The 19798-nt window shown below is 31.9% G+C and overlaps 2 protein-coding genes across 3 annotated transcripts; one reads left to right on the plus strand and one right to left on the minus strand.

Moving 5' to 3' along the window:
• Window positions 1-3500: 3500 nt before the first annotated feature.
• LOC140824431 (protein FIZZY-RELATED 3) lies at window positions 3501-6695 on the minus strand. Of its 2 annotated transcripts, XM_073186033.1 has the most exons (11): window positions 5968-6695; window positions 5390-5512; window positions 5177-5281; window positions 4914-5093; window positions 4759-4821; window positions 4451-4645; window positions 4226-4327; window positions 4077-4139; window positions 3901-3969; window positions 3714-3781; window positions 3501-3681 (listed from the first exon to the last, which is right to left on the minus strand). In XM_073186033.1, the coding sequence occupies exons 1-10, from the start codon at window positions 6508-6510 to the stop codon at window positions 3728-3730; spliced, it is 1497 nt and encodes a 498-aa protein (XP_073042134.1). In that variant the 5' UTR covers window positions 6511-6695; the 3' UTR covers window positions 3501-3681; window positions 3714-3727. The 2 variants fall into 2 exon arrangements, with proteins under 2 accessions (XP_073042134.1, XP_073042126.1); XM_073186025.1 differs by having other exon boundaries at window positions 3501-3781; window positions 5968-6694.
• Window positions 6696-10833: 4138 nt separating this feature from the next.
• On the plus strand, window positions 10834-12616 carry LOC140824450 (probable E3 ubiquitin-protein ligase RHC2A). Its single transcript, XM_073186041.1, has one exon. It carries the CDS (start codon window positions 10975-10977, stop codon window positions 12106-12108), a length of 1134 nt encoding a protein of 377 aa, XP_073042142.1. The 5' UTR covers window positions 10834-10974; the 3' UTR covers window positions 12109-12616.
• The last annotated feature ends 7182 nt before the right edge of the window (window positions 12617-19798 follow it).

Below are 19798 nucleotides of genomic sequence, written 5' to 3' on the forward strand. Positions count from 1 at the left end.
CAATTTTCTCCTTAAATGGTCAATAAATTATTAATAATACTAATAATGTGTATATATAATATTCTTTTGTGGAAAATAGGTGTAGGACCCATTGCAAATTGATTAACAAACTAATAATTTTGGTACTTAGTCAAGTTACAATATTTTGGCAGTACGAAAATTTTTGTTAGATGGTTTTACGAATCATATTTTGGGAGATATATCTCTTATTTGGATCATTCATGAAAAATATTAATGTTTAGATGGTTTTACGAATCATATTTTGAGAGACAGATCTCTTATTTGGATCATTCATGAAAAATATTAATTTTTATGCTAAGAGTATCACATATAAAGATCCGTGAGACTGTCTCACAAGAAACTTAATCTTTTGGTGGTATGTGTTTTGCCTATGAAATACAAGTGAAATCCTTTTAGGCGATCTGACAATAAATGATATATAATAAATAGAAAAAATTTATATATATAGATAACATAATGTATAACTTTAATCATTTATGAATATCATCATTTGTTTTTATGATGATGGAACCGTCTTTTGGTGTGTATTAGAGATAAAAATAAATATGTGGTTAATTCTGGTTGTTACTTAAAAGTTAAAAGCAGTGTGAGGAGTTTAAGTAGCCATTAGTAGAATATCTTTCATAAAAATATTTCATGTTTTATCGTGAATTATATTACTCAGACAATCCAGGTTTGCTTTTGGTTTCTCAATCAAACATGTGAGAATTATGCTTCTTGGAGTAGGAGCAATGAATATTGTTCTTTTTACCAAAAACAAATTAGTATGGTTTGATCGTTCCATTTCCAAACCGTCAAGTTTCACATTGGTTGGATTAAGTTTTTGAGAATTACATATGTGTATTTGGACAATCTTCATCTCTTGAGCTAGTTTTTTGTGGTGGAGTTATACTCAAGTTCAAAATTTTATCATGACATCAGAGTTCAAGTTAACTACTGTGTGTTGGACTATCTTTATAAACTACATGTTAATACATTGTAAACTTTATGTTTCAGTTATTCATTCACGACGTGAAGTGGGTGTGTTTAGATGCCCCACATCGTCTGAATTAAGTTTTTAGAACTTGTACATATGGACTTGAACACTCATCATCCTTTAAGCTTGTTTTTTTAGGTGAAATTAGGTCAAAGTTTGTAATCTTAACACGATATTAGATACCAGGACTGACGTTATGTATTGCGTCGCTTTTATGGGTCACTCAATAATATCTTTTAAATTTACGCTCTAATTGTTCATTCTTAAACTTAAAAAGAAAAATTGTGTTAAATATATTACATTAGCTTAATTAATATTAACATTAAAAGATGTAATATTAAAAATATTTATCTTAAAAACAATAAAATTGAACAAAAATTATATACTTTTGACAGTATATACCAAAAGATCAATTAATTTATAATCACTTACATTAAATTTTATGAAAATATGTACTTTTGTTGGATATATTCTGATTGAGTTCTCAATTGCGAAAGATGTTTCAAGTAATGTTTTCAAAATTAGATTGGATCGATCGATTCGACCGAAAAAATGTCACGAGTCTGGTCTGAAACATGCTCAAAAACCATTTTAGCGGTCCAATAGGTCAAATTCGGTCAATAAACGATTATGAACTGATAAACCGATTCAACCGATTTTCGATTTTTTTAAAATCTTAAACTTAATATTTTGTTATATATACACGCTCATTTAAAATTTGGACTTCGTTAAACATATTTTAGTAACTGTACTTATTTAACATATTTTTATTTAAAAATATATAACTATAATGAGTAGGTCTCTTGTGAGACGGTCTCACGAATCTTTATCTGCGAGACGGGTTAATCCTACCGATATTCACACTAAAAAGTAATATTCTTAGCATAAAAATTAATAATTTTTCATGGATGACCCAAACAAGAGATCCGTCTCTCAAAAATACGACCTGTGAGACCGTCTCACACAAGTTTTTACCAATTATAATTTGTCTTTTGAATATATGTATATAGTTATTTAATAACTTTAGTAAATATGTATATATATATATTTTGTCTATTTATATACATATTTTTTATATTATATTAATATTTAAATAATATAAAAAAATTCGGTCCAACCGTCGGATTAAACCGATCCGATAGTTGGACCATTTTTTTTTAAGATAGATAGATTCGATTATCGATACGATGATGAAAACCTTGGTTTCAAGTTCATGATCTTGTCCAGTAGAACAATTTTCCACTTCATAATTCTATTAAAGATGCTTAAAATTCTAAAATCTATACATAAATTTCTAAAAAATAAAAACCATCATTATTCAAGTTAATAATAATAATAATAATAATAATAATAATAATAATAATTGTTATTATACTAGTATATTTATTTGGAGTGTTGAAATGATCAAAGCCTGTCGTTTAGACTTACTTGTACATAATTGTTGCAAATATTTTTAAAAAAATATTTGCAAACACCACTTACAATAGTTACAACTTTTTGTAAAATTATTAACTTTGGATCGTAGAATATTAGGTACAATTAAATTCTCTATTATATTGTTTAAACTCGGTGCTTTGAAGAACAGATTTCCCAGCAGAAAATTTGTTTGGTCAAATGTCTTCATTTATTAGGCGGCCAATGACCGATCCTTCGGATTACTTGACCAAACAAAGCGTAAAACCAGGGGAAAAAATTGCATAATTTTGGCAATTTGTCACCAAGGAAACTTTAACTTTTCCACATGAGAAATTCTTTTCATCGAGTTTGGCAAATTTTATAAAAAGTCACGCATCATTAGGATATAATAATAATTGCTCAAAATTTGGAATCTTTCAATTCATAGAGTCGAGTCCTTGAATACTAGTTGTAATATTTTTGCAAAAATTCTAAAACAAAAAAAAATAGAAGATAATGGACCACACATGACAAATCGATTTGAATATCTGGACAAAAAAACCGTACTGTGATCGCCTCTCTGTCCGTCCTTACATTGTCGGACGGCCAACTGCACACTTCCCTTCCCTACTTCTTGAATACTCCATAATGCTTGGTGTCGCATGAAAGTTTAATAATTTGTGAACTTGTCAATGCTTAGATTTTCAAACTTGTCAATGCTTGATTGCTCAGGCGACTCAGCGCGGTTCGTACTTTAAATTTTTTGAGCCCTCACACCAGTTGTTGTATTATCTTGAAATTTAACGACTGAGCCAACAACTCTATGATAGACAAACAACCAAAAGGGCTATTGGATATATATCATCTTAGCAAACAAATGCTCGTCGATAATCACCCAAATAATGGTCAAAACGCAGCTTTGTGTGACGTTCTGAAATCCATATTGAAGGGGAGGGAAAAACTTATTAATTAGACAAGTTCGGTTTTGATCTTCACTCCACCTAAGTAAGCTTCTGCGAGTTTGGCTTTCGACAACCTGTGACATCCTGAATCCATATTGAAGGGTAAAAGAACTTGTTAATAATGTAAGTTCTGTGTTGAGAAGAATTTAAATCAAATAAAGCCAAAAATGCTTTTGAAAGACCACGAGTTTGCTCCTCGGTATAGATTTGTACAACACTTTTCGGAAAGAAACACGAATCAGGCCTCAAGACGAAGAATCAAATAAAGAATCACTATACAGTTTTACATGACAGGAAAAAGTTAAAACAAAAAACTCCTCTGCGCCCCTATATGGTCATGGTGTAAAATTAAGAGTTACAATTGCAGCATCCGTCATCTGATTTGAGTTCTCCCTAGAGACCAAAGGCCGGTGTCCTTCACTGTTGCCTGGAATGCACAACACTTGGCGGTATGAGAAACATAGTTTTGGATGCAAGAATCAGACAAGAGAGCCACCGACACATGATATATGTGAACACAGGACACAACAACCATTCGGCACTTACAGGCGTTTTCACGGATGGAAAAACATTCCAAAATCTGAGAGTTTCATCCCCTGCTCCAGTTACTATTGTCTGCAGAAGTTGAGTTCATTATTTTATATAATGTTTTAAAAGATTGAAGTCAAACAACTCATTGTACTAGGTGTTTGTGTCGCGAACGAGACAGTGTCTGATTTTACCTGACCGTCAGGAGACATTGCTAAGTAAAGTACTCGTAAACTATGTCCGGTAAGTGTCGCAACCTATCAAGGGGGGTGGGGGGGATCAAGATGTATAATTTTTGCAAGAAAAATGGAGTAAGGTGAAATGAAACTGTCATTTTTTTCACCTTTGCCATAGATGGATATTTCCACACCATTATCTGATTCTGTGAATATCCATGAGTGCTCACTAGCTCGTTCACGTTTTTACTCCACATTAGATTGCATACCTAAAAAATGATAATCCAAGCACAAATTATTGAAGTTCCTGAATCTTATGTGTTGTTATTTTAAATATCGAAACACCTTGGATCTATATGTTATTTATGTATCGATATGGTATAATAACAAACCTGGCTTCCGGTATCTACACTATTTAGTTGGTTTCCGGTTGTCGTATTCCAAAATCGGATGCACCGATCAGCTGTTCCTCCTCCAGATGCCAGAACACTATTTTGGTGAGGCGACCAGGCAATGGCCTTTACAGCTGCAGTATGTTCCGTCAGCTTCAAGATTGGCTGCTGTGAATGCTGATTCCACACTAATAGCTGAATCCCCGGTACCACATATGAACAAGTTACGAAAATTTTCTAGGTCCAGACTCTGATACAAATTGCAATCTTACTCCGAAATTTATCTAGTATATGCTGAAGATTATTACCTGATTGTCATTACCACCCGATGCAAGTTCTCGGTCGTCATGTGACCATTTCAGCCCACATATCTACAATAATCGAAGGCAAAGATTAGCCTTAGCTCCGAAAAATGTAATGCAAAATGCTGAGTTTTCAAGAAACAGCATTTTTCAGTTTTCACCTCAGATTTGTGTCCCACGAGCTTGGAGATATAATCACTCGGGACACGAAGATCATGCTGAAGTATGGTTCTATCTCTACTTCCAGAAGATAATATGCGTGAGCTCCAAGCCAACACTCCCGTTCTTGTTTGATGTCCTCCCATAGTTCTTAATCTCTTGCACTGAGTTCCATCCCAGACCTATGGCCCGAAAAAAGAAACAATGCCAGTAAGCAGAAAGCACCTAAGCAAGGAGCCACGCTCACAAAGGACTCAGAATTTACCTGAACTTGTCCAAGATTTGTGCCAATCGATACATAAGACCCCTCTCGTGTCCATTGGACCGAACTGACACTATCATTAGGCCCCAAGTCGCACAACTTTGTGACCTACGCATCGAAAAATGGTATCGAAGTTCGATGACTAACACACAATCCAACCATGTGATAGGGATCAGAATTTATTTGAAAGAAGTTTGGCGAACAGAAGGAACTCACTTTACTGTTTGAAGCACTCCATAAATAAACACAAGTTCCCAATCCAACAGCAAGGACATTCTGAGAAGACCAATCGACTACATTGAGATAGAAATCATCTTGAAGGGAAGGTGCATCAAGAACCTGCAAATTATACTGTTATAAATCCTAGCGAAGTCTTTTTGGTTGCAAACATATTTAGTCACCAGCATGAATTTATGATGGAAGACGAGGTATCAATAAATTTTGATTATGAGGACAAAAATGCAAATTTATATCTAATCTTGTTACTGAAGTCAGGTTCCCTCTCTCGATCAACTGGAATCTAAACGTTGTTTTGGACAATCAATCTTCCGATACTAGTGCTAACCCGATGTGTAGATCAGCACAAAACCATTACTGGCATTAGCTTTCATATGTGAACTTGATGCATAAGAGGAGTAAATTTTATTAAATAATACGCTTCAGAACATATGCTAATAGAAACCTTTTATCTTCATTATTTCTTGCATCTAAGCTCTGATTCATGCTATCTGAATCTATCAGGTTTCTTTAATAAAGAAAATCCTCCATGGGAAAATTAATCCAACAAAATGTACCTTATGAGGCGTCTTGGGAACCTTCCTAGGTGGCTTTGGAGGTGTAGAAACCTCACCGGAGATCCCATTTTCCTGCCCCAAAATCGAAGGTGAAAACGGAGAATTCGGCCCAGAAGAATGCTGCTCTGTCCTGAACCTTAGCATGTTCTTGTTCGGACTCATTGGCGACCTTCCTTTCGCAGTACCTGCAACAAAATCACACTCAAAATCAGTTCCAAAAAGCTCGGTTCTCAACAACCTGGAATACGCTTCACTTCCCCCTCCTCCTCCTCCACCCTCCTTCACCGGGGACGCCTTCTCCATCAGCCCAAACGTATGCAGTCTCGACGAAGATCTGCACGGAATGAACCTGTCGCTGCACAAAGAAGTGGACTTGGAAGGCGAAGAGGACGCCGATAAATTCGATATAGTCCTCGGTGACATCGATTTTATCGGGGATGAGAGGTTTACAGAGGAACAAGAGAAGGTTTCTAGGCGTAAACTTGTTCCGGACATGGACGCCGGCATATTAATGCCACTCTTTCTTCTCTGTGCTGTATCCATTTTTTCCTAGTTTCTTGATTGCCTTTGAGCTTAAAAAAATCGTGGGTTGTTGATTTCTCAACAATCTGCGAAAATGGGTGTGCGAGAAAGGCCCCTCCTCCTATGAGATAGAGAGGTCTCTCTCTTCTTCAATAGTTCTTGAAAGAGAATGGCAATGGCGGACGGAGTTTGAATAAGCTCTGCTTGCAACGGTCACTGGCTCTCTTAAGTGAGCTGGTAGGCTCCTTGCTTAAGACAACTAGCCGTTACCCATGAATTAGTTCCTCAATTGGGGATAATTTATTAATTTCCTTTCAGATTTAATATCATATCATTAAATTACATTAATTTATTCCCACCAACTATACCAGTACTTAAACGCAGTATATGATTAATTTATCATTTTACTCAATCAATTTTAAATTACATCGCTTATCCAATTTTTTTTCAATTTATTTTTTATTTTAATTTACTTATTTTGAATACTATACAATAATTTCAAAATAGAATTAATGTTATATGATCAAAATCATCAAGTTAAACTAAAATAGGCATTACAATTTGTGGTATTAAACAAATTTAAATTAAATGACTTTTATTACAATTGTAATTCAATATGTTATTTCAGAATCCGGATAAACATACTATGCATGTAAAGTAAGTTCGAAATACCATTTGTACAAATAAGAATCCCCTTCGAATTAAGAAATAATCAAATATATTGTTTCCCGCTCTTCGGAGGTTCGAATCCTTCCGCCCCAGAGGGAATTACCTCATGGAGAGTTAGCCGCGCAATTCTAATTTTTAATTCTTATAGGGTTGAATAACAATCCGGTTCCCAGATATGTTTACAAGCGAGATTTTGGAGTAGATGATAGTGTGATTATCTAACTGACGTAGTTTATTTACCTTGTTGAGTTCTTGCAAAGGTAAAAGTCTTTCATCGGGCACGAAAATGTTTATTTTGGCTTCATATTGATATTCTCGAACTTTTGTTGTGTCGTAGTTAGCTTGTTCTCCTTCCATTGGTCATTCGCTTCATATAAATAGATCGATCTCCTTGGTAGTTGAGCAGCTTGCTAAACATGTTCTTATCCATAGCATTATTTATAGAATGCCTTGTGTTTTTTTTTTCTTGTTGTCTATCGTCCACTCCATTCTAGGATTTTCCATTTACACGGGTCCAAATTTGGTTGATCCCGAGGATCATTGTGTTAGTGTAGGTGTCTAGAGAGTCAACTTGTGACTTAAGCTATATTGACTATTATGTAAAAAAAAAAACTTTATTTTAATAATATTTTACAGTATTATTCAATTATAACATTTATTTTATCTGTATACTCATTCAAGCTGCAAGATAAAGTTACTGAATATACAAAAGGTATCATGACGTTTATCTCACAACGTAAGATCATGAAACTCATTAGAAGTATACTGTATATTCTAAATATGTTCCTAGTCGATTCAGCCGCCTAAAATAAGGATAAATGTCGTTTGAGCTTGAGACTATCATCTATGATGTAAACATCGTGTTTCATTGGTAAGTGCATGTAGATGCAAGTAGTTATCACTTATCGATTTCATTGGTCAGCGGTTATGGTTGTACATCATTAATTCTTTGACCTGTGATAATGTGGACGCTCTATGTACTAACATGCACTTTAATTCGTTTATCGACTCCATTAAGGGTCATCAGGTGGCGAGATCACGTGTAGTTTCAAAATACATAGGAACCATCGCATTGCATTCTAGGATTCACTGTTCGCCTATGGGTGAATATATCATATATGATCGGATGAGTTAATAGTGCAAAAATATCTGACTAGATTAAGACATGTGCATTTTGGAAAAGTGTTTCATCTGTTATATATATCATTTCACTGTTATTACTCAAAGATATATCACATAATTATCGAATTTATTTGCAACTCTCGATAGCAATTGTTGTTTATTCGATCGGGATATATGAATTGAATGGACCATACTGTACACTAACTATAACTTATGGTTCTTGCAGGCACTATCGGTGATACTTAGGAGATCATGATGCAACCGTTGGGTACAATCAGACTTGAGTTCTGACGTTCTTGATAAAAGGACTGATGAAAAGAATGAACCTAATTAAGGTAATCTCGAAGAAGAACAAATGTTATTCAGAATCACATGAAGTTGTGAACCCGCGACTAGCTGTATTTATGAATCATTGAGGGTCACAGAAATATCGGATTTTGTGTTTCTGTTGAGATATTCAAATAGTTGAATTTGGCGATTGTATTTTGATGTAGATTAAACAGAGTATTTATAAAAGAATTTATAAATTGATTGCATGTAATGAAAGATGTGGAAGTTATCTTAAGAGCTAATCAAGCGAGGAGAGTGAAACTTTCTGTTTTAGTTAAAGAGTTAACAAAACTAGCTGCTGCAAAAAATGGATCGATAAAAATTTTGATCTTCAATTTTTTATTTTTCATTATACGAAGGAGATTTGTATCATCGATACATCGACGTTGTCTGATCGTCGATCGGGGTTCTAATGAGTTCACATTTATTTATTTAGTAAATTTAAAATCTACTTATTAAATAGTAATATGAGTATTGGTGACTACTAAGTGTAAAATTCTCATTCTCATGAAATATTCTAGAATAATTTATATTAAATAATTAATTGAGTAATTAAATAAAATCTCATATATATATATATATCTATATATATATATATATATATATATATATATATATATATATATATATATATATATATATATATATATATATATATATATGCACACACATGTATGTATATTGTATGATCAAAAGTTGATAATAATTTAACTATGAATGATATTTTCAATAGTATAAAATAAATACATGAGAAATTTTGAATAATGACATTACAATAACCTGAATCAAGTAGGATTTTTGATTTAATCAATAATTAAAATTTATAAATATTTCATTAAGAATTATGTGAAAGAACGTAATTTTTACACACAAAATCTTCTCTCTCTCCCCTGACAAAAAATATCGGTCACCCCCATATATATTTCAGCCACCATCATTCCACCATGCTGCCGCTCCGACGCCACCTCAACACCGTCGGATTTTTGAAATTTCGACGATCTAATCTCGACGTAAACTTCATTTAGATCTCTAGTACAATCTATACGAGAAACAAAGTTGATGATCATGGACTTGATTTGACGATCGAATAAAGGAAGAGATTTGTTCGTAGAAATTTACAAGAAATCATATATCTACTTAATAATCAGAAAAGTTGAAGCCATTTTATATACTGTTAAGATTGTAACTTGGACCTAACTCAACCCCAAAAGCTATAGCTCAAGGGGGGAGGATTGTCCAAGCCCATATATACAACTCCCAGATTATTTATCCAACTGATGTGGGACAATTAACACACCCTCTCACGTCCATGAATGAACATCTGAAGCGTGGAGTTTACAAATGACCCAATTATGGGCAGAACGGGTGGTCCAACACATAACGATGGAACCTGAGCTCTGATATCATGTTAAGATTGAAACTTGGACCTAGCTCAACCCCAAAAGCTAGCTCAAGGGGGGAAGATTGTCCAAGCCCATATATACACAACTCTCAGGTTATTTATCCAACCGAAGTGAGACAATTAACACACCCTCTCACGCCCATGAATGAACATCTGGAGCGTGGAGTTTACAAATGAACCAATTATGGGCAGAACGGGTGGTCCAACACATAACGGTGGAACCTGAGCTCTGATACCATGTTAAGATTAGAACTTGGACCTAACTCAACCCCAAAATCAAAGAGTGTACACATATATAGCCCAACTAAAATCAAAGTGTACACATATAAAGCCCAACTAAAAAAAAACATGTATAGCCCAAATATTATCCAATAGTTTTAAGTCGACCACATCAACTTTTTTACATAAAAAAAATATGGTAAAAAATTGTGTGAGATAGTTTTACGAGTCATATTTTGTGAGAAAGATCTCTTATTTAAGTCATTCATGAAAAATATTATTTTTTTTGTTAAAATTATTATTTTTTATTATGAATATTTTATATAGTATAATTAATCTGTAACACAAATAAAAGATCTACTGAAAAAAATGGTTTCCGGTGGGGTCGAATGAAAGCATCAACAGGTTCCATGTATCCGGTTTATTTCATCCTACCTATGTGGACATTGTCCCCATGATAGGATGGATGGTCAAGATTTGTCCATGCATATGTAGGACCCACAATTTTTTTTTGAAATTGTATGTTTGGCAAGATCTTGACCATCCATCCTCTCATGGAGACAATGCCCACATGGGTAGGATCTCATTAACCCATGTATCCTTTCATTGTTTTTCCATCGCAGTTATTATTTATACTTTCCTCGAAACACGCCGCCGCCGCCTTAGTTTCCTTAAATTCTGTGGAAGAAACTTTGGATTTTTCAGATCTGAAACAGTAGTTTTGAAAATAAGAAGACCTCTAGATGTCGATGTCTTCGAATTTCTGGTGTTACAGATGTAACCGGTTCGTTAGCGTTTTGACCCAAGATTCCGTCAGCTGCACCGATTGCAATGGCGGATTCGTCGAAGTGGTTGACACTCCCACTCGATCTCCGATCTCCAACTCCAGGAGACACCCTTTTCCGTCAGCTTCCGTGCAAAACACCGATTCGAGCTCTGGTCCAGGGCCGGATCTGAGTCCGAGGTTGAGACGGAGCCGTAGGAGCGGAGGAGATAGGTCGCCGTTCAATCCGGTTATCGTTCTCCGTGGTCTTAACGATGGCGGGGATGGAAGGGAAGCTGCTGCTGGATTCGAGCTGTATTATGATGAAGGAGCTGGGTCGGGTTTAAGACCGTTGCCCGCCAGTATATCGGAGTTCTTACTTGGGTCGGGTTTTGAAAGATTGCTCGATCAATTGGCACAAATCGAGGCTAATGGGATTGCTAGAATTGAACGAAACCCCCCTGCTTCTAAAGCTGCCATTGGATCTATGCCCACTGTCGAGATAAGTGAGCAGCACATAGCGCTTGAATCGCACTGCGCAGTTTGTAAAGAGCCCTTTGAGCTGGGGGTTGAAGCCCGTGAAATGCCTTGCAATCATTTATACCATCAAGATTGTATTTTACCCTGGCTTTCCTTAAAAAATTCATGCCCTGTCTGTAGACATGAGTTGCCCACTGATAATGACGACGCTAACAGAATTCATGATGTGAATGAAGTGAACAGGGGTGAGAATGAAGTGGCGAATGATGACGAGACCGTGGGACTCACTATATGGAGATTACCAGGTGGAGGGTTTGCTGTTGGAAGATTTTCTGGAGGGAGAAGAGGCGGAGAGAGAGAATTGCCCGTGGTTTACACAGAAATGGATGGTGGTTTTAATAACAATGGGGTTTCAAGGAGAATTTCTTGGGGTTCTAGAGGAATCGTGTCAAGGGAGAGAAGTGGATTGAGAAGGGTTTTGCATAATTTGTTTGCTTGTTTTGGTTTAGGTGGATCCTCTAATTCTGGTTTGGATTCTAGAATGAGTCGGAGGAGTGGCTTGCTACCATCGGTTAGCTCGACTTCGAGACAATTTAGTAGATGGGGTTACGAAATTAATGGTGAGAATGTATAAATTGGACCGATGAGTTCTGGTGGAAGAACTCTGTTTCTATTCAAATTATGTATAAGCTGGATGTGCAACAACTGAAGAATCACAAGTCTTGTTTTCTGTTCTAGATTTGGTGACATTTGGCTGATATCTGAGATGAAGTTAGTTGTGCATAAACATGACATAAAGTTGATGAATTGGAGGAATATAATACTAAAAATGGCAGGACTGGATTCTCGGATATCGGAATAGGAGGTAACTAACCAAGCTGTTGGAACTTGAAGGAGTACCTTTTCCCTTTTTGCATTTGTTTTCCTTCACAATTTTGCAAATGGTAGTTCCTCTGATGTTGCTATTTGTGTACCTTTGTTTCTATTTTAGCCTAGGAAGCTTGTTGTATTATGGTATATGGGCAAACTGATTGGTGGCTTCACATATAGAAAACTTATACATTGTTGTGGAGAATGCGTATTTGTTTGTACTGTTTTATCACCTGGTTGATTTTCTATATATATAAAACTTATGTTGTATAGTTGCAGTTGATTTTGTCACTTTAGAAGGTTGAATTTTGGATCACGTCATATTGTTTTGGTGTACAAATGTGGGAGGAGAAATGTACTTGTAGAAATGTATTATACATTGTTTTGTAGGTTAAGTTATGGTATGGAATATTTTTGGAAGTGCCTGGGATAGTAAGAAAAAAGGTAATGACATTTGCACTTCATGATGTGTATCAAATTTGAGTAGGTATCATGTGAGACCGTCTCACGGGGTCAACCCTACCGATATTCAAAATAGAAAGTAATTCTTTTAGCATAAAAAGTAATAATTTTCATAGATGACTCAAATAAGAGACCAGTGTCACAGATACGATCCGTGTGACCGTCTCACACAAGTTTTAGTCATCAAATTTATTCACAAGTTGAGTGCAAATAAAAAAAGTGGAGTATGAATAAGTAAATAACACCACCCTAAGAATGGGGGAATAGTTTTTAATTTTATGTGATTTGGCAAATTTAAGTTTCATAACATACTGAATCGTATATAAAAGTTTTTTGAAAATTACTGTATTTTCCAAAAATACGAAGTCTTCAATTCGACACATTGGATTCTCCTCTGTCTGCCTACTAATCCTTTGTCGCACTTGAACAGAAAATTAGTCAAGCAATGGCACATGCCAAAGATGTGGTCAATTTAGCAAATATGAAAATCCCTTCGAAAGATGAATCAGTAGACACGTCTTTTTTTTTTTTTTTTATTCTGGTCTTTTATATTTGGTGTTGCAGCAAACTGTCTGGTTAGACTCTTGGCAGCGCACAGTCTGTCTTGGATGTGTTCCCCTTAGATGAATAAGGTCATCTCTGAGAATAAACAGGTAGTTCAGACTTCAAGGCAATCTTTCATAGAGCAAGTTTCCTTGTTTTCCATATCATAATGTTTGACTGGCGTAGTATCAGGAATGATTTTGAGAGAGATAGAATAGGAACAACTGGAGAAGGATTATGGTTAAAGTATAAAGATGTATCCATGTACTCGTCTTCTCATACATTTTCCCTCTGAAGTTGACTCGGATTCAAAGGAGGTGGCATTCTTAGAGAGACATTGAAGAGTAAGTACAATATTTTTATAAAAAATAGAGATTTGTTCCACCCTACTCTTGGGGCAATACCCAAACTTTTAATCAAATCATTGTAAAGGGGTTGCATGAGTTTTTTCACGTTGCCCAACATCACATGAAAAGATGAACTGGTTTCCTTTGTAACCCGTGGATCAAATGTTATTAAGGTACTAACCATATGTTAAGGTCGAACTTATCCCAAAATAGAATCTATATCTATATATATATAAAAACAGAGTTTTTGTCAAAAATAGTAGTTTCCCGCCAAAATGTCATTTCTAAAAAAAGAAAGATATAAATACAATGAATCTTGAAATAGGTGTACTGTAATAAATGATAATTTTAATTATTGTTTGCATTGATTACATCAATTCTTTTATTAATTCAAATTTGAATTTTATTATTTTTATATCAATTTGAATGTAATTTATAAATTATATGTTTTTTTATTTAAATCTATATATAAGCAGAGTTTTTGTAAAAAATAATAATTTTCCGTCAAAATGTCATATATATATATATATATATATATACTGCAATAAATGATCAATTCAATTATTGTTTGCATTGATTATATCAATTCATTTAATTCAAATTTGAATTTAATTCATTTTTATATTAATTCAAATATAATTTATGTATTATATGTTTTTTATTCAAATTGAAACTAAACTCTATTGAAAACATAAAATACATTAAATTTTTGCATTGATTATATCAATCAATTTAATTAAAAAATATATAAATAAATTTAAAATACAAATGATTGCAATGTTCAGTATCACTCATTATGTAAATCATTCAAAAATACATTTTGCTATTTTAAGTAATTTTCTGTCCAAATTACTTACTAAAAAAGAAATATAATATTAATTTTTTTCTAAAAATAAAATTGGTCGATTGTTAAAAGTTATCACTACAACAAGGTTTTTCAATGGACATTAAATTATCATTTAATAATCATAATTTTTTGATCTCAAATGCATATTATTTCGAAATTACCTTAATTTGAAAGAATTAATGCATTGTAATTTTATTCCAAAACCATATGTATATTGTATATTTTGAATTGTCTTTTTACCATAAGTATATTATATATTTTGAATTGTCTTTTTAAAAAATTCAAATAAAATAGCACAAGAGAATTAAAATAGATAGATTCAAAAGAGTTTCAAATGGACATTAAATTACTCTCAATAAACATGTATATCACCCTCAATAATCAGAAATGTTTGACACCCAGTGCATGCAATTTGAGATTTTCATAATTTGATAGAGTTAATGTATGGTATAATTCTGTCAAAAGCATCCAATGTATAATTTTTGTCCCTTGGGATGTCTTATTTGAATTTTAAACTATAAGTAATATAATATTGCATATTATATTAAAAACCAATTTTGTTCTATTTATCTTACTAAATTTATCTACTCCAAAATTGAATTCTGAAATGACTCCTCTTTTCAACACCATATATGAGTTGAATCCTTCCAAGATGTAATGTTCGTTTAAATTTAGATTTGTTCGTTGTTATGAACTACTTACATATGAAAACAGCGAGAACAACGAGACATTAAATTTGAAATATGTCTTTCATGATCGATGAGTAAAAAATATTATTTTTCTATTTGTACAAAATTTTAATTATTACGTATTACTAATGTGATAATTTTCTTCTATGCTACAAAGTCACGGATACATGATAGTATAAAATGCTCCGTAATTGAAATGATTAAACGAATTCCAAAGAAAGTACGCATCTTATTAGAAGACATCTTATAAAATTTATTGACATTGTTTTGGAAAACACATAGTAAATGTTAATAAAATAACTTTTCTGATTTATACATAATTTACTTATGATCACATGTTTCATTTTTCTTTCAAAATAATAGGCTGTTGTGTATATTATGAAGATATTTTGTAGATAAAATCACAACCCATTTGGATAAAGATATTGATGAAACAATTATTGTTATCATTCAAATGTGTCAAACACGTGTCATGTCACAAAATTGTTTGTGAATGTGGATTTAGACGAAATTATTGAATTTTTAAAAAAGTTCTCATTAATTTTATTGAATGTGATTTAAAAATATTTATTTTATCACATATTAAAAAAAATCATATAGCTTCTCGAAAATTAAAGAATTAAATATGTATTAAGGTTGATGTTCGACATCAATACACTAAACACGATAAAAATCGTGTCATTGCCTTAGACTAACATAATCTAAAATTTTGATATATGTTAGTGATCATTAGTCAAAAAAATTAATCGACATGCGTTATATTTAAGAAAGTTTTTTTAAATTAGCGAAAAATAGTTTTTATTTTTAATTTTTTAAATTATATTATTTTTTCAATTTAAATATTTATTCATTTTTCACTAATTTTTAATAATAGCATGCCGTGCATCGCACGGGTTAAATACTAGTATATATAAAAGTAGAGTTTTTGTCAAAATAGGAAAGTTCCCGCCAAAATTACTTACTAAAAAAAGAAATAAAACATTTAATGAATATTGACATATGTATATTGCAATAAATGATCACTTCAACTATTGTTTGCATTGATTATATCAATTCATTTAATTCAATTTTGAATTTAATTAATTTTTATATTAATTCAAATGTAATTTATATATTATATATTTTTTTATTTTTTTTACTCAAATTGAAACTAAACTCTTTTTAAAACGTAAACTATTTTAAAATTTTTGCATTGCTTATATCAATCAATTTAATTAAAAATTATATGATTAAATTTAAAATATAAATGATTGTAATATTCAGTATCACTCATTAGATAAATAATTAAAAAAATCATTTTGCTATTTTAAGTAATTTCTTGTCCAAATTACTTATTGAAAAGAAATACAATATTTAATTAGTTTATTTATTTTTTTCTAAAAATAAAATTGTTTGAGTGCTAAAAATTATTACTACAACAAGGTTTTCTAATATATATCTATATCTATATCTATATCTATATATATAGATAAAACCAGAGTTTTTGACAAAATAGTAATTTCCCGTTAGAATGTCATTTTTTTTTAAAAAAAATTATCATAAACATTGACATATGTGTACTGCAATAAATGATCACTTCAATTATTGTTTGCATTGATTATATCAATTAATTCAATTAATTTTTGTATTAATTCAAATGTAATTTATGTATTATATGTTTTTTTGTTTTATTACTCAAATTAAAACTAAACTTTATTGAAAACATAAATTAGATAAAAAAAAATTACATTGATTATATCAATCAGTTTAATTTAAAAATGTATAAATAAATTTAAAATACAAATGATTGCAATGTTCAATATCAATTTTTCTATTTTAAGTAATTTTCTGCCCAAATTACTTACTTAAAAAGAAATAAAATATTTAATTAGTTTAATTAATTTTTCTTAAAATAAAATTGGCCGAACGTTAAAAGTTATCACTACATCAATATTTTTCAATGAGAATTAATTTACCATTTAATGATCATAAATTTTTTTATTTCAAATACATATTATTTCGAAATTACCTTAATTTGAAAGAATTAATGCGTTGTAGTGTATATCTTGAATTGTCTTATTAAAAATTCAAATAAGATAACACAAAAAAATTAAAAGAGATAGATTCAAAAGAGTTTCAAATGGATATTATTACTTTCAATAAACATGTATATTAACCTCAATAATCAGAAATGTTTGACACTCGATGCATGCAATTCGAGATTTCCATAATTTGAAAGAATTAATGTATGATATAATTCTGTCAAAATCATCCAATGTATAATTTTTGTCCCTTGGGATGTCTTATTTGAATTTAAAATTATAAATAATGCAATATTGTATATTATATTAGAAACCAATTTTATTCTTTTTATCTTACTAAAATTTATCTACTCCAAAATTGAATTATGAAATGACTCATCTTTTTAGCACCATATATGAGTTGAATTCTTCCAAAATGTAATGTTTGTTTAAATTTATATTTATTCGTTGTTATGAACTACCTACATATAGAAACAATGAGAACAACAAGACACTTTGAAAACTGTCTTTTATGATCGAGAAGTAAAAAAAATTATTCATCTATTTGTACAAAATTTTAATTATTACGTTTTACTAATATGATAATTTTCTTCTATATTACAAAGTTCATGAATACATGATAGTATACAATTTTCCTTAATGGAAATGATTAAACCAATTATAAAGAAATAAGCATCTTATCAGAAGACACTTTATAAAATTTATTGACATTGTTTTGGAATACAAATAATAAATGTTAATTAAATAAATTTTCTGATTTATACATAAATTACTTATGATCACATGTTTCATTTTCCTTTCGGAATAATAGAATGTTGTGTATATTATGAAGAGATTTTGTAAATAAAATCACAACTCATTTGGATAAAAAATATTGATTAAAAAATTATTGTTATCATTCAAATGTGTCAAACACGTGTCATTTCACAAAATTGTTTGTGAATGTGGATTTAGACGAAATTACTGAATTTTTTTAAAAAACATTTCTCCTTAATTTTATTGAAGTGATTTAAAAATATTTTTTTATCACATGTTAAAAAATAATAATATATAAGTTCTCGAAAATTAAAGAATTAAATATGTATTAAGGTTGGTGGCCGACATCAATACAGTAAACACGATAAGCATCATGTCATTACCTTAGGCTAACACAATCTAAAATTTTGAGATATGACAATGATTATTAGCCAAAAAAATTAATCGACATACGTTGTATCTAAGAAAGTTTTTAAAAATTAGTGAAAAATAGTTTTTTGTTTTTTATTTTTTAAAATTATATTATTTTTTTTCAATTCAAATATATATTCATTTCACTAATTTTTAATAATATCATCCCGTGCATCGCACGGATTAAATACTAGTAACTGATAAAGACACACTTGTTTACTCGGAGATATAGCATGGGTTGATTTGGATTGCGAGTATGAACGCACTTTACAACCGAAGACTTCTGGTGTAAAGGCCAAGTAGCAAAAGAATGGTAATGCTTGTTTAACAACATCCAAGGGATTTGGAAATTTAAGAACTTTGATATGCATTTGAGGGACGAGAAAGGACGAGGTTACCACTACCTTTGCAAAGATACTTGGGAGCATTTATTCTGAAACATGAGAGAACTAGCCACACCTAAAAGGTGACAAATTTTCCTTTCTGAAATGCCATTAGGTTGAGGTTTGAGGTTTTTCCAATTGCCAAAATGACAGTAATCCCGCCCCGTTTGATGACAGCTTGAATAGAGACGAGTAAGGATGTAAATGAACCAAACCGTCTGCGAGCTATTCGAAGCTCGGTTCGATAAAAAGCTCGTTTGAGTTTATTTGTTAATCATATCAAACCAAGCCCAAGCTCGATTTTGAGCTCGAAAATTTAATCAAACCAAGCTCAAGCCTAAGGATATTCGGCTCGTGAGCTTGCAAACATGTTTGATAATAGGGTCGCGAGCTCGAGCTCGGCTCGTTTAGGTGGCTTGCAAACATGATTTTGGAATGTTCAATAATATACTGATTTATGTTTTTTAGCTCTTATTTGTGTCGTTTTGGTTATTTATGAATGAATTTACATTTTTATGTCTGATTTAAAATTAATTTATAGATATATTTAATTTTTAACAAGTTCGATTCAAATTCAAACTCGAGCTCAATTATATGCTTATTGAGCTCGAAAACGAGATGAGCTCAAGTCAGACTTGTTAAACATGCTAAACGGCTATTAATGAATCAAGCTCGAGTCTGACTTGATTAACATGCTAAACGAGCCGAACTCGAGCTTTTCTCGAGCTCAGTAATTTCAATTCAAATCGAGCTCGAGCCTGATATTAGAAGCTCGAATCGAGCTCGAGCCTCCAACAATTTTAAACAAACCAAATTCAAGCATGATACTGTTTGGTTTGGTTTGAATCGTTTACATCCCTAGAGACGAGCCAACCCGTCTCACAATTGTATACATAGATATGATTCCCTTACGTTCATTGGACTAATATAAAGGTAGAATCAGTTTGTTCATAACATGAACATATTCCATAAAACAGACAAGTATATAAGATAGT

Source organism: Primulina eburnea, chromosome 1, assembly GCF_022965805.1.
Source record: "Primulina eburnea isolate SZY01 chromosome 1, ASM2296580v1, whole genome shotgun sequence".
NCBI classification, from domain to species: domain Eukaryota; kingdom Viridiplantae; phylum Streptophyta; class Magnoliopsida; order Lamiales; family Gesneriaceae; genus Primulina; species Primulina eburnea.